Below are 15,487 nucleotides of genomic sequence, written 5' to 3'. Positions count from 1 at the left end.
CCTCCAGAAACATTAATTTGAGTGTTTCTCCCCCAGTCCTGGCTGCAGTCAGTAAAATGTGTGGCTGAAGGGGCAGTGGGTGCAGCTCCATCCTGGGGACACCTCATACACACTGTGCTAGGCAGTGTGACACCCCTGACCCCACGGGGTGACAACACAGGGGGTTTCTTGGGTTTTAGGGTGCTTGTCCTGCTCCAGCAGAAGCTCCCTGGGTTTGGGGTGCTGGGGGTGAGCAAATGACCCTCCTGGGGATGAGGGAGCAGAGCTGTCCCTGTTCCCATGAGCACACAATTCTTTACCTGATGCTCAATGCTGCTGCTTTCCCTGGCCAAAGCCATGATTTGCTGTGATCACAGGGCAGCAGAGCTTGCTCCAGCCCAGTGCAGGGGCAGCTGCTGGGCCCAGGGCCACATTTGTGCCCCCAGGAGTGACAAAAAGGGATCCAGGGCTGTTGGGCCATCGGTAAGGGCACAGCCAGGGTGGGTTACAGAGGGCACCTGGGGCAGCCACAAAGAGCTGCAGCAGGCACTGGTTTGGGATTCCTGAGCTGCCTCCCCAGCCCCCTGTGGGGTTTGCCTCTCAATTTTAGGTTTCTTCCCCACTGGATTAATGTTTGCAGTAGCCTGGAGACGAAAATGCTCAGATGAAGGCAAGGTGTGTGCAGGGGGCATCCCTGGGGGGCACAGGGCTGGCAGTGGCAGCCAGCTGTGACAGCACATGGGGCTGCAGTGGCAGCCAGCTGGGACAGTGCCCTGCAGGCTGCTCTGTGCTCACATAAAAACAGATCATGTAAAAAAAGCACAGAAAACAACACATTGAACTGGAAACTCAAAGAAATCCAGCATCACTGAGGACAGTGCACTTGCTCCCAGGCTTTGCCCACAGTCTCACCACCACAGGGAAGATAGTTTTTGTCCCTAAAAGTCCCCTTGCCAAGGCCATGGTGTGGCAGCACTCCCCAAAACCCTGAGCACTGCTGCAAACCTCTGCCCCTTCCCAGAGAGAAGAGGGAGCTGAAGGATGAATATAGTCTTTTTATTGACTACTTTAGAGTAGAACAAACTAAATACATCTGTAACAGTTTGGGTTCCTTTATACAGGACATTAAATAAGTTATGCACAGGAATGAAGTAACAAATTTCTATTACAGAATTAAATGTCAAAAAAAAAAAAAAAATAGAAACCTCAACCCAATGTCTTCCCATGCCCCAAGTTCACATTTATCATTCCATGTTTTAAAAAAACCAACAACAAAAAAAAAAAAAAAAGAAGCAATCATTCTAATCATGACTGTTAGTATTTCATTCATTTACACTGGGGTTAATTTTAATACACGGCCATCAACATCGCATGAGAATTATGGAAGACAATCTATTTACAAGCAATTCCTTCCAGCCCTGCTCTCCCTTCCCAGCCCCCCTTGGCCCTGTCAGCACTGACTGCAGCATGAGGCTGGGGCTGCAGGCGAGGAGAGAATGTCACAACCACTGGGATTGACGTGAGGCCACTCTAAATGTGTCCCTGTCCCCTTAGGGCAGGAAAATCCTTCCTAATTACCCTGGCGTGAACACCCCCAGGCTGGGCTGCTGCAGGGCAGGGTGGCTCCAGTGCCACCTCCATTGGGAGCTGCCTCAGTCCCAGTGGCTGTGCTGGGCTCCAGCACTGATTGCTGGGGACACAGAGGTGACATCCCCACTGCCATTGGGGCTGTCTTCAGGTGCCTTTTTGCACAATAAACCCTTGCAGACAGGGAATCACTAGCTCCATCCCAGGACAGCAGCTTCCCAAGGAGCTTTCCCAAGGGGCCAGGGCTGGAGCAGGTTCCCTGCTCACCCCCAGCAGCACTCTGAATATTCATTACAGCTCCATTACTTGCCTTCAATTGAAAAAGTGATCAAAAATAATTTGGGAATTACTCGCCTCATTGGGCTCCAGCCCAGCAGCCGCACACACACAGTCAGGGAAGCATGGCTCTGCTGACTAGATGGATTCCTAGAGCCTGTGTGTGTGGCTGTGGGAATTGGAAGTAACTCCTGGAGGACATGTCCCCTCTCTCCCACGGGCTGTGCCACTGCTGACCTGTGTGACACTCCCTGCCAGCCCTGGGACAGGGCTGATCACAGCCTGAATCCCTTCCACAGCATAGCAGGGACTCCCCAAGGGACACGTCTCCCCAGGCTGGCACAGCATTCCCATGGGACCTCACTCTGAGCCTGCTTTTGGGACAATCTCCCAAGGTGGATGGACATCCCATGGCATCTCCAGATGCAGCACTGCAGGAAGCCCCTGGGGCTGGGGAAAGAACGGACACAGGATACCAAGTCCTGCCTTTCTTTTACCGGTTTGGCTGGTGTATGTGGGGAGCACAGGCTGTAAATAACCCCACACACCAGTGAGGATCCCTGGGCTCAAAAACAACAGCAGGAACTCACTAACCAGCAGCTTCCAGGCAGTGAAAAAACCAAACACTTTCTGCAGAGCAAAACAACAGCCCCAGGTGGAAAGGGCACCTGCACCCAGCCCAGATCTGCCCTGCACGTGTTCCCCCAGCACAGGCCCCACCCAGGAAACACCCAACTGTCTGCCTCACCACAGGCCAGGATGAAATCCAGGCCATCCAGCAGTCCCTCCCTGCTACTGCCACTTGGTTTAGAGCAGACAAACCCTCTCCTCCCTCTCTGCAACCCTCAGCTGCCAGCCTGCAGGCAGGAGAGGTGGGCTCAGCTTTTGCCATTGCACAGAGGATGAGATGCTCCCGCTGGGAAATTGGCTCTGCTCTGTTCACAGCAACCACGGGCCAGCACGGCCACCTGAGGCACAGCTGTCTGGGAGGAAGGGAAAAACAATGGATATTATGGAAGAAAGGTGGCAGTGGTGGCTCTGACTCACTCAGGGAAGTGAGCCTGAGCATGCCACAAGGACAGGGCTCGCTGCTTGGCACCACACTCTCAGCATCTCCGGCGTGTGCCAGCGCTCTCCCCCCAGTCCAGCTCCCCTGAGCAGGTGCCCAGTGTCCCCCAGGTCCTGATGATGCTTTGCTGTCCCCTGAGAGGAGCAGAGAGATGCTGCAGGGGAGGCTCACCCCAGTTCATGAACCACGAAGGAACAGGCAGGATGAGAGGGCAAAGCTGGAGTGTTGGCGCTCCGAGGAGGCGCGAGGTGTCAAATATGTCAAGTGAGAACAGTTGCTGTGGGGGGCTTTTCAGCTTTAAAAAACCCAGGGAGCTGATCCAGCAGAGTGAAGCAAACCCTTCCTCCTAGAGTCCGTTCGTGTCGATGGCTGTCACGGATGCTGGGGTGGAGGAGCGCGAGGTGGTGGCCGAGGTCTTCTCGAGGGCCGGGCTGGGGATGCCATCGAGGCTCTTGGCTGCTGCTGCCACCCGGCCCGTGGGCAGTGCCAGGGGCTTGCTCTGGCCGTGCAGGCTTTGCCCGCAGATGCGGTGGTGCCTCTCCCAGTCCTTGTGCTGGCAGAAGGAGCCGCAGTACCGGGCGATGTTGCAGCCGCTGCACGTCTCGCTGGCTTTGCGGCCGCAGTTCCAGCAGCTCTGCAAGACCAAGGACACCGCGCTTGAAAGGGGTTTAGTTTCCCTAAGAGCTGCAGGACGGTGCTGACTCAGCTCTGGAGGGGACTGTTCATCCCCTCTGGCCCAGATTTGGTAATACCAAAATGAGCAATCCATTAATTCCTGCTATTTCCCAGGTCTTTGCCAACAGTTCTAACCCCTACTTCTCTTTGCCCAAAGCTGCTGTCACACTGCTCCGGGTACATCCTCTCCCCTAGATCCACCCAAATGCAGAGAGGAAACAGCAGGCATGGACTGAAAAACGCTGCAGATGCTGCTATTGAGCTTTTTTATTTCCTGTTTTAAGCAGCTCTATTTTGGTCTCGCTCCCAGCCAAGCGCTCTCCGCAGGGATCACGGCGCTGCATAGGCACCATTTGCTCCGCACCCTGCCTCGCTGCACAAGAGGTTGGAGCAGGCCAATTTGGAGAAGCAAATGCTCATTTGAAAGCCTCCCAGCCAGGTGGAAGCACTGCCAGAGCCCGAGCTTCAATCTGGAAGCGGAGCAAAGCCCCTCTGGCCGCCGGGAGAGGTGTCAGCTGGTGGCTCCCGGCGTGCCACCGCTTCTCTCGGAGCGCGGGGCAAGGGGCCAGCGCCGGAGCGGCGGCTGCAGCTGCTCCGGGGAGGGGAGGAACGGCGGAGCAGCTTCCCTGCAGCTGGACCAGGGCGGAGCAAACACATCCTGAGGAGGGCAAGCTCAGCTGGGGGAACGCAGCCTCTGTCAGAGCTGGCCTGCTCTGATCCTGCCTGCCCTGATCCTGGCACCTCTGTGGGGACACTGCTGCTGAGACCACCGGCAAAGAGCTGGGGGAGTGGGGTGGTGGGAGATGCTGGGCTGCACCAGCTGTGGGGAGGGGCAGAGAGATTCCCACTCCCAGGCTCAGCACTGGAGCCACCAGCTCGTGGTGGTGATTTCTGGGCTGGCAGTGAAGCACCTGACCAGTTCGCTTTGGAGTGAGCTGCTCCAGAGCCTGTGTGTCCCCAAGGCTCCTCCACCTTCCAGCAGAAGCAGGACTTGTGACCAAAAAGCCCCTGCCCAAGGCTGTGGTAGCTCTTGGAAAACTGGGTCACTGCTTTGCAGCTGTTTACACTTCAAGTGTTTTTCAACTGTGTTGCAAAGGTTACAAGATGTGCCAGAACACGGGACAGCTTTTAGACAAGGGCTCTGGAGCTTGCACAGGGGCTGCTCAGGAGCTCCCAGGGTCCCTGATTGCTCCCCAGCACAGCTGGAGGAGGAGGACACTCCTCTGGTATTCCCCTATGGAGAAATCACTCATTCCTTCCATGGCTTCCTGAGCAGTTCCACCCACTCCCATCATGTGTTTATCGACTGGTGTGTTCAACCCTCAGCAATTTAATTGGGAATTGCAGCATGGACATACTTCATCTTCTAACATTCCATGGGTCTGGCTGTGCAGGGAGCCCTGGTGCCCAGGTGAGCTGAAATCCAGCAGGAGGAGGGGAGGGAGCTGCTGCCCACACATCCCAGCAGACATGGACAGCATGGTTGCTGCTCAGCAGACACAAACCCTCTGCTCCTGCACTTGTGCAGAGAAATTAAACCATGGAGCAAAGCTCACTTGGATGGGATGTGGTGGTGCAGGAATCAGCCATGTGATTCCCCTTCCCCACAATCTCAAAAGCTCAACCAAGTGAACTTCCTGTTAAGCAACAGGGAAGGTAATTGATGACTGAGTAGAAAGAGATTCCCTTGGGCACACATTCAGCAGGTGCCACTAGCTATGACAAACCAAGAGCCAAACCAAGAGCCATCCCTTCTTTTCCAAAATGCCAGTGTGGGACAGACCACTAGGAACATGCAGCTTCCCCTGCAGCCCAGCTTCTGCCCACAAAGAGCAATTCCTTTACTGCACAGAGCAAGTACCCCACCATAATATCTGAGCTAAACAGCTCCATTCACCAGCATCCTTTTCCCTTTGCTTCTACACCTCTTTCAACCCCACAAAATCCCTGCTCATTACACTGGATCCAGCTCAGAGTGCCCAGTGGTTGCACACACGTGGGTGCTGCAGACATGATTTAGGCTGATTCCCTGCAGCAGAACCTAAAAGGGATTTTTTATTCTATCGGTGCATTCCTTAGCTATTGATTGGAGAGAGACTTCTAAACTGAAAAGGTGTTGAAGGCCAGGTTGGTTGGAGCTTGGAGCACCCTGGTCTGGTGGAAGGTGTCCCTGCCCATGGTAGGAAGGTGAAATAAGATGTTCTTTGAGGTCTTTTCCAACCCAACCCGTCGTGTGATCTACGATTCTGTGAAAGGGGTGAGAAACCTGCAGGCTCTCTGCTGGGCAGTACCTGGAGACCCTGTGAGCCTGGGAAAGCCCTTCTCATGATGTCCCCTGGCACCTCACCTCAGTGGATTCCTCCTGCTCGTTGATGACCAGGAAGGCATCCTCGGTGGCCTGGCGCTTGGCGTCGGCGATGGTCTGCTCCATGCGCGCTCGCTCCGACGCGATCATCTCAAACGCCTTCTGCTCCGCCTCAGCCACTGCCTTCTGCACCTCCGACATGGCCTGGCGCTTCACCTCGTTCACAGCTTCTTCTGGAAGGAAAGAGCAGCCTCACCCACCTGCTCCAGGACTGGGGGCACCTTCCAGAGAAACACAGTTCCAGCAGCGTTCCCAGCACCAGCATCCTGACCGCTCCCAGGAGCAGTGAGGCTCAGCCCCACGGGATCCCTGCTGGCATTCCAGAGGAGCAGAGCCCTTTGGAAAAGCCAGGGTGGGGATGCTGGCAGCCATATGTGCATGTGCCAGGGCGTTCCTGCAGCTGGGTTCCTGCTGTCTGTGCACAGCAAACCCACAGTATGTGTGTTTACCCCAAGCGAAATGTGTTCACCCCAAGGATCCCTGAAATGTGTTCACCCCAAGGATCCCCAGCCGAGGTCACCACAAACACTCACCAGCTTTTTTCCAAATCTCCTCAGTGACATAGCCTGTCCCCGACCTGCTGCTGAACTCCCGCAGGGAATCTGTTGGAATAAGGGACACAGGGAAAGGTTGGCAAAGCTTCATCTCACCCAACTGCTGCTCACGTGCCCAGGGGGACCTTGGGACATCGCAGGGCAGGGGAGGATTGACCAGCTAAAACTCAAAGCAGAGGATCCCTATGGTTAAAGCCATTCCTCAAACATTCACATGATAAATTACAACATTTAATTAGCACCTTGCATAATTTATGACAGTGTATAACCTATTTCCATCTCCTGGTACTCTAAAACAACAGGCAATGCTTATAAATGTACATTATAAATGTATGTCATCCAACTTCTGCACTGTCCAGAGGCTGGGAACATCAATCTATAGACCAGCAGTGTACATTAAGCACAGCACTTCCCAATCCCAGGGCGATTCAAAGGCTTGAACTGATGGACAAACTGTCCTCCAAGACACCTGGAGTTGTTGCCTGATGCTTAACTGCACCTTCTCACAAGAGCAATAATGCTCAAAAATTATCCCTAGGTCCCATGAGGGGAGAAATCAACAGCATTCCCAATTTATAGAAAAAAATTGATTTGTATCACCTTTAACAACACAGGGCTGGAAATATATCAGTTGTGATCTACTTAAATATAGAAGGGCTAAAAGCTGGCTGTGCCCCCCCAGGCTGTCACACACACCCACTGCTCCTCAGGCTTTGTGACAGCTGGAGACAGGGTTTCCTTGCAGGAGGATTCCCTCTATATTTTGTATACAAACAAGTAGAATATACATCAAATTGACATTTATTCTTCCCAGAAGAAATCAATATTTATTATTGAATAATCAGATGGGTTTTTTCCCCTCCAGAACTTGATTTGCAGTGTATTTGTTTGGATGGAAATCAGAATTACATTTAAATAAATCAGCATTTTAGACTTGTTTTTTGTAGAGGGTTAAACCCCTGCATACTGGAGGGGGAAACTAGTCAGCTTTGATAAAGTTGACTCACCATACAAAAACAGAATTAGTAACACAGGTAGCTATTACACTTACAAAAGCATTTGGTATTTTTAGAATAAGTAGACCTTGACATTTAAAATCCTTTAGGCAAGAAGGACTAGAAGGGGGAGTGGGCTGGAGACAAACACCTCTCTCCTGCCTTTTCACCCCTGAGTTTATCAGCTCTGGATCAACTTTGGCCAGTAGTGACAAGGGAGAGCCTCACAGGTGCCTTTAGATGTTGACAAAAGCTGCTCACCCAGGAGCTCCCAATTTCCAACAACTCATCTCTTCAAATCTCAGAGAAAAACACTTGAGCAGCGCAGAACCAAACTTATCCCACCATCTGCATGAACAATCATCCCTCTGCCCGCCGGAGCTGTGGCAATAGAGCTCTGCTCTGCTCACCGCTGCCCACGGAGTCGGCGCTGGCAGGGCTGTGCTGGCGGCTGAGCAGCTCTGCTCCCGCCTTGCGCGGCTCGGCCGTCTCGGAGCAGCGCCGCTTCCAGTAGTTGAGCTCCTCCCTGTCAGCCTCCTGGCAGCGCCGCAGCACCGCCATGGAGCGCCGCGTCTTCTCCACCATCTCCATGATGCAGTTCAGGGCCTGCGGGAGGAAAGGATTCTCAGTCATCCCGGATTTCGCCATGGAGGGACCGTTCCAGGCAGGTGAGACAGCAGGGAGGTGATTTCCCAGGATTTGGGCTGGTGCTGTGCCCAAGGATGTAGCACCAGGTGGGGTCACACACACAAGAGGTAGCTCAACACCTCCAGGCCATGCTCCTAAAAGTGGAGGGGAAAACTCCACCACTTTCCGATGGGATTAGGGTTGGTTAGGATCCCAGTGCCTGTGCTCCACAGTCACTGCTTAACTCCAAATATTCAGCTAAATGGCCTCTCCTCCACCCCAACCCCATTCCCTCCAAAAAACCCATTAGCTTTAGACCATGAGGTCTCTCTGCATTTATGATCAAAGCTGAATTTTAATCCCATCTCTTTGAGGGAAACAGAGCAGTGAAGTGCCTGGAGGAGCAGCCTCACTTAGAAGGAAAAAGCTCAGCATAAAATCTGCCAGAAGCACCAGGTCTTCCTGTTGGTGCCTTTTTTGGTACATAAAAGGCTAGCACCTCAGGGGAAAAAAATAGTCTTAAAATACAGTCCTAAAATACAATAATGATGGGTTTACTTATTCCGTAAGGTCCAAATCTTGACTGCACTTAGCACGTTTGTGCATTTGTACTGGCCAGGGCTGGGGCACAAAAGACCCCTGCGGGGATAAGGCTGGGTTTGGTTGCTCAGCCAGCCATGGCAGCACCTGGCCATGCTTTGCAGGAGAAGCTCCCCAGCTCCAGACACTTCATCCACACTGATTTTAGTTCCCACTGACCACGGGAGGAGGAAACCAAACAGGAAAGTCCTTCAGCTCCTCTCAGCCCTCCCCACCATCCACCTGCTTGTGGTGGCTTGCTCCTCCACCAGCCACCAGGAGAGGCTGGATATGGGATTAACAACATGGAAATCACCAACTGGAGCAGGTGGAACACCGGGCTGCTGCTTCCCACAGAGCTTCCCACACCCCCTGCCATTCCTTACGTGATCAAGATGCTTCCACTCATCTGCCCACTCCCTCTCCGTCAGGCGGTGATCCACCAGCTCATCCTGGTAGCCTCCATTCAGTCCTGCAACAAGCCACAGAGGGATTAGATGGACCAATGGAGAGAGAAGGGGCCCCAAAGCAAGGATAAAGAGCTCTATTTGCAGCTCCACGTAGCTGGGATTTAAAAACACATCTCAAGGTGGCAGGTCTACAAGGGGCAATTCCATGCTGCTGGTTTTTCATCCCTGTCTGCTTCACTGTCTGGGAAGTGCTACAGTCCACTTGTGGCTCCAGCTCTGACCTGATTGTGGAGCTGGTTCTCCTGTTATAAACTCACAGCAGCTCAGAGCTTATGATTCAAGCTGTCCTGTTGGAAACACATCATGCACCTCCCACACATCCCTTGGAGAAACAGGGCAGGGGGTCAATCTCTGCTCTCCTGCTTTGCAGATCTTGCAAAAGTTGATTTTTCTTTCCCTGCCTCCTCTCCCTGCCAGCTGGGTTGGCTACACTCAAGTCACACACCAAGTCCTTCCTCCTCATCCTCCGTTGCTCCAGCCTTCACACAGGCAAATACAAACTCCCAATCTTCCTGTTTGTAACTTCCCATGGGGTGTTGTTTCCTCTGAACTGCCTGCAAAAACTCTGCTGTGAGGACATGCGCAGCATTACTCAGCTCTGGGTACGGGTGGCCAAGCAGGGACCAACACCAAAGCTCAACGAGGAACCTCCTATCCAGGCTTTCTCACCAAGCCCGCCGTGCCTGTCCCGGATCTCTCTGTGCTCCAGCATCTTGCTGGGGTCTCTGTAGAGGTGGGAGGTGGCAATGTCTTCCAAGGTGTAGTGCTGGAGGGGCGGTGGGGTGGGGTGGAACTGCCCACTGGGGTTCATCAGGGGGATGGTGAGGGCAGGGCTGTGCCGGGGTGCGGGGCTGATGGTGCAAACCCTCTTGGCTGGAGGCTCTGTAGGCAGCGGCTCCCTCTCAAAGCTGCTGTCTTCCCTCCTGCAATCACACCAGCAGACACAAGCATTCCTTAGCATCCCATAAATGTACTCAGAAAGATGCAGATTTGGAATCAGCAGAGTTTGGGCACCAACGATTTTACCGGGGGGGTAAATGCAGAGAGCTCAAACAAATGCGCTCAATTTGTGAGGCGATGCACAAAGTGACCCCGTCAAAGAAAAGGGTTCAGAATGCCTGAGTGTTGTGATTCATCTCTCCGAGCATGACCAAATTAAAATTTCACAGTTTTTATAAATCTGAGGCATGCTCCACATAATTGCATAACAACTTTTATCTTGGAATAAAAAGTGGTGAGAATGAAGCGCATCCTTCCCAGCCCTGCCAGTGCCTCCATTCATTGCCTTGGAGGTGGAAAACTGCTCAGCTCTCTGGCTCAGGCTTTTCAGTGCTACTCCAAAGTCCCTCTGGGACAGAACCTGCCTGAAAGAGGAACCAACCTGAATTCACAGTGCAGTGTGAGCAGTCAGTGGAGTCTTAGAACAGCCAGAATAGTTGCTGGGAACAAAAAGATCTTGGATGCCACTTAAAGCTTTGTCAGCAGCAAAGATAAAATGAAAGTCACAACTTTAACAACTGAGCAGAGTGACAAAAGCTGGTTTTTTACCTGTCTGGGCTGTGCCTCTTGCCATTGCCATTGACCTCGATGAGCAGCTCGGAGGAGTCAGCGGGGGATGTGGTGTTGGTGTTGAGCAGGATGTGCTCATGCTGGGCCAGGTACTGGGAGGGTGTTTGCTTGGCAGCGCGGGCACAGTGCAGCAGCTCCCGCTGCAGCAGCGGGAGGTTGGCCTGGAAAACGAGAACAGGGCTGGATTACAGCAGGGCAGGGGCTTCCAGCTGTTCCAAAGGGTTTGCTCTTCATTCATCCTTCAGAGCAGTAAAACCTGTGGCCCGTGACCCCCACTCAGGATCCTCCAGCTCCTGCTGTCTGCACTGTCAGATTTACCTGTATTTTCCCAGGAGCCTGATGCTGGTGGACCCAAAATCCAAGTGCTACAGGAAGCACTCTGTGCTTCCAGCATCTAGTTACCCAGAGAAGTTATGGAATTCCCATCCCTGGAAGTGTCCAAGGCCAGGCTGGACAGGGCTTGGAGCAACCTGGGATAGTGGAAAGTGTCTCTGCCCATGGCAGGGGATTGAAACTGGATGAGCTTTAGGGTTCCTTCCAACCCAAACCATTCTGTGATTTAACCACCCCAGACAGACTCCGTGTGCCAGCACTTCAAACATTCTAGATCTGAACATTTGCAAATAAGATTACAGGCTCAGAAACTGCCACATGGAGCTTGGTTTGCCTCCTTTATCTGCAGCACACAAGCAGACATATGTGGCACACGGCACAACGTCAGCCAGTCCCACACGGCCACCGCTATGCTCTGTGCAATCTGTCTTGGACTCCAGCAGAATTGCTGGGGTGCTTGCAAGAAGAGCTTTCCCAGCAATGTCACACTGCCAAGAGGCACAGGCAGGCACACCAAGTGTCAGCAAACCCCAGCAGCTCCCTGTCACCTTCAGGAAGGGGATCACAAACGGCCGGAGGGGGAAGTTGGTCGCCTCTTGCAGCTTGCAGTGAAATTCCTCGATTGTCACCGTTGAGTTCTGAGAAAAGAAATTAAGAAATGAAATGGCAATTTGTTCTTATTTTTAGACATGTGGGAAACGGCTCCAAATGAACAGAACTGGGAGGGAGACGGCATCTGCCACTCCAGGACTGACAGTGTTTGCATTGGATCCTGCTGAACGCAGCCAGGAAGGCTCAGGCCAGCAGAGCAGGAATGCTGCACTAGGAGAGGGGTGGGAACTGCCTGGCCCAGCATCCTCCCAGCTCCAGGGTGGGAGGCAGAGGCTGACTGCAGGGCAGCAGGACCCAGCTGGCATCTCCTGCGTGCTGGGGCAGGCTGTGGGGAGTCAGACTTCAATCCCAGCTGCTCAGAGCTGCACACCTTCCTCTCCTTCCTCCCTTTCACTTCTCCTCATCTAGTCTATGCATGGAGTCTCATCAGCCTTCTGCTCACTGTGGTCCAGCCCTGCATCCCCCAGGGCTGCTCAGGCTGGGGAATCCCTGGAACAGCAGCATTTGATAACCTGCAGGTACAAAACTCACCCCTGCAGCAATTACCACAGTTCAGGGTGAGAACAGCAGCCAGAGGGACTTGGACAGTTTATCATTCCCTTTCCAAAAGGGTAGGCTAAGGTACTACCCTACATCCACAGAATTATATATGCTATATAAATGCTGCAGCAGCATTTTGCATCCAGTGCTTAAGCCCTGGGAATGCCCCTGAGGACATGGACAGACTTAGATTTGCTGCCCACACCAACCCTGGAAGCAGAAATGCTCCAGGCTGCTGAAGTCTAGCTCCCTTCAGGGCCTGCTGAGCCTCAAAAGAAATGTGCCAAAAAGCAGAGATCAGCTTGGGAGACCCACTGGGTGCCCCACAGGACCACACTGGCCAGGGCTCCAGGGCCTCAGCCCAAGGTCACAGAATCCAAGAAGTCTGGGTTGGAAGGGACCTTGAAGATCATCTCATTCCAACCCTGCCATGGGCAGGGACACCTTCCACGGTCCCAGGTTGCTCCAAGCCCTGTCCAACCTGGCCTTGGACACTTCCAGGGATCCAGGGGCAGCCACTCTGGGCAACCTGTGCCAGGGCCTCCTCACCCTCACAGGGAAGAACTCCTTCCTAATACCCAATCCAAACCTCCTCTCTTTCAGTTTAAAGCCATTCCCCCTTGTCCTGTCACTAATGCCCTTGCAGAGCATGTGGAGTATGATGTCCAATGCACTGGACAGCATTTCTGCCAATTATTCTGTATAACTGCAAATACTGGATACAATTCTGCAGCAAGACCTGTTCATTGGGGTTTGAAGGGTGTTCTCACGGCAGGGGGCTAGAAAGAGATGATGTTTAAGGTCCCAACTCAAACCATTCTGTGATTCTATGAGTTACAGAAAAGCTTTGTCCAATTCCTTCCAGGAATTTCAGTTTAACTTAAGTTTAGCTGCACACAAGTTTGTGCCTAAGTCACCAGACCAGCAGCTTTTTGAAACCTAGCAAAGACAAGAAAAAGGAAGTCACTGAGTTTCCCAGGAAGCACAAACATAAGAGTCTTGCTCAGCAAAGATGCAAACAGACAGCACTGTGTGGTGGGGACAGGTGCTGGCTGCTGGGGTCTGGGAAAAGCCAGGCAGCCCAGGATGGTGCAGGACTTACCACCAGTGCCAGGACGAGGGTCCGGACCTTCTCCCCGATCTCCGGTGAAATGTCATTGCCAAACTGCTGCAGGGTGGTGAGGAAACGCTTCAGCTTGCTGAGCTGCCGGGCTCCACACGTGGCTGGGAGCTGCTGGTTGGTCAGCGAGGAGGAGGAGGATGAGGAAGGACCATTGCTGAACCTCTGGGGTGGGGATGGTGCCCCGTTCAGCGTCGGGGGGGAATGGTTTATCCCATTGGGCACTGCGAAGGGGAGACAGAAGCAATGCTGAGCACCAGATGGGCACATCCCTGTGGTCTGGTGCTGAAGGGGATCCATCCTCCAGCCAGGAGTCTGCTGCTGATGGGGGGCAGCTCAGGTGGCTTCATCTCACCCCAGGAGGGCTACCAGATCCTGTCCTGCGCCCACCATCCCTCCCTGGAGATGTACAGGCAGTTTCACAAACACGGTTGTTTTTCCCAGCCTGGTCCCATCTGCAACTCTGCCTCCTGTAAGTGGTGAGCATGTCGAAACAGACCAAAGGGCTGGAAGTTCGGGAACTCAGCAAGGGATTAGAATAAATTGTTGACATCCCTGTGCTGTGGTTGCGCAATGCCGAGCCCTGTCTGATGAGCAGCTGTGCACTGAGGCCCCAACTCGGTATAAACCCAGAATTTCAGAGTGAGCAGCACATCATTTAAATATAGGCATAGCTGATCCACTGGGTTTATCCTTAAAAACCCAGCCCTGAATCCCTTATGGATTTAAGTGCTGATGAGGGTACAAAAACCATTTCAAATGATGTGTTCAGAGAAGCCCTGAAACCACCTGGCAGTGCTGCCCCTTGCCTGTGGGAGGAGCAGCAACTTGCGAAAAAAGGATGCCAAAATTTCTGCTGCAGCTTCACAAGGATCATATGAATCCTGATGAACCCAGTGAGGGGTTTTTCAGAGAAGACAGGAGGTATATGAACAGTTAAACCACTCTGAGGCATGCCAGGGTCAGAGGCTGGAAAGGCTCCACACACCTGGACCTTCGTGGTGAGCACAGGAGGGAAACTTAACCAGAGTCAGTTAAGATGCAAGGAAAGATAAGGCTCCAGAGACCATCAAATGTGGTTCCTGCTAACCAAGGGGTGACAGCCTCTCTGGGGGCTAACAGAGATGTGGCCTTTCACAGCCAGAGAGATGATGAGATAAGGTGAAAGCCAGCACTGACAGGATGGAGGTGCAAAGGCCATGTGAGCTCATGCCTCTCGTTATGGAGCAAAGCAACCTGGAAAACTGTCCACACTCCCGAAGCAGCAAAACAACAGGAATGTCAGGATGTACCCACAGGTACAGCTCCAGAGTACACCAGAGCTGTGTGAAAGGCAAGGCCTCTGGCAGTTACTGATAAAGGCACTATAAAAGGGTTATAAATAGGGGTGAAGCTACCAAGAGAAGCTCCTCTCAAACAGCAAAGGCTGTGCAGCTCTGCACTCTCCAGCGGCCACAACTGAGGCACTTTACCCCTTCTCTATTTCACTTCCTCTTATTCTTTCAGATGAAAATCTGGGGAGAGCAACGGGCTCTATTTATACCTCAGGCGAACGAGGGGCTGTGAGACACCCCTGGGGCTGCAGGGGACCCTTGGGAGAGGCTCCAAGGAGGGAGCAGAGGATGCTGGTGGATGGGGGATGCCACAGAAGCAGAGCTGGGAGCCATGAGCCGTTAGACACGGCCCCATAACTGCTCTTGGTGTTTTTGGGCTCATCCCCCCTGACCCTCTGCCAACGGCATCACCGCAGGGCAGCTGGCAGTTATCTGATCCTGCACATCACCAGGATCTGCTCCACCACAGACCACAAGCTGGGCTGGCACCTCAACTTCCAGGTGAGAGCACAGCGCTGGAGCAAGTGAGGCAGCACAGTGAGACCAGTGGGAGTGCTGGTTTGGGGACAGCAGGGAGATAAAACTCCTGGGAACAAAGTCATCATCTACTCTTAAATTCTGCCTGAGTTCCTTCATAGTCAAAGGTTTTGCTGCTTCTCCAACGCTGTGTTAGTGACCCATAGGCAGGATCAGATCAGATCTTGGTCACCCACTGAGTGACCAAGACCTTCTGGTGTAACTGAGAAAGGAAGAAGCAAGAACGAACTTCCCCACAGGTTGCATCTCTCATCTATCTTGAAAAG

General features: G+C 53.0%; 1 protein-coding gene across 6 annotated transcripts in view; it reads right to left on the bottom strand.

The window, feature by feature from the left end:
* Positions 1–1,014: 1,014 nt before the first annotated feature.
* Positions 1,015–15,487, bottom strand: part of CBFA2T2 (CBFA2/RUNX1 partner transcriptional co-repressor 2) — a 58,119-nt gene continuing 43,646 nt past the window's right edge. For 5 of the 6 annotated variants that reach the window (XM_085078982.1, XM_085078980.1, XM_085078985.1 and 2 more), the window contains 9 exons: positions 13,333–13,574; positions 11,627–11,716; positions 10,725–10,906; positions 9,846–10,099; positions 9,093–9,178; positions 7,911–8,106; positions 6,485–6,553; positions 5,934–6,124; positions 1,015–3,545 (listed from right to left, as the gene is read on the bottom strand). In XM_085078982.1, coding sequence (XP_084935108.1) covers positions 3,258–3,545; positions 5,934–6,124; positions 6,485–6,553; positions 7,911–8,106; positions 9,093–9,178; positions 9,846–10,099; positions 10,725–10,906; positions 11,627–11,716; positions 13,333–13,574 — 1,598 coding nt within the window. In that variant the 3' untranslated portion in view covers positions 1,015–3,257. The remainder of the gene's footprint in view (positions 3,546–5,933; positions 6,125–6,484; positions 6,554–7,910; positions 8,107–9,092; positions 9,179–9,845; positions 10,100–10,724; positions 10,907–11,626; positions 11,717–13,332; positions 13,575–15,487) is intronic. The other variant, XM_085078981.1, reaches the window with a different exon arrangement.

Source organism: Lichenostomus cassidix, chromosome 20 (assembly GCF_008360975.1).
Source record: "Lichenostomus cassidix isolate B80296 chromosome 20, HeHo_3.0, whole genome shotgun sequence".
Classification (NCBI taxonomy): domain Eukaryota; kingdom Metazoa; phylum Chordata; class Aves; order Passeriformes; family Meliphagidae; genus Lichenostomus; species Lichenostomus cassidix.
Note: the sequence above shows the minus strand (reverse complement) of the source record. Positions and strands in the feature narration are given on the sequence as shown.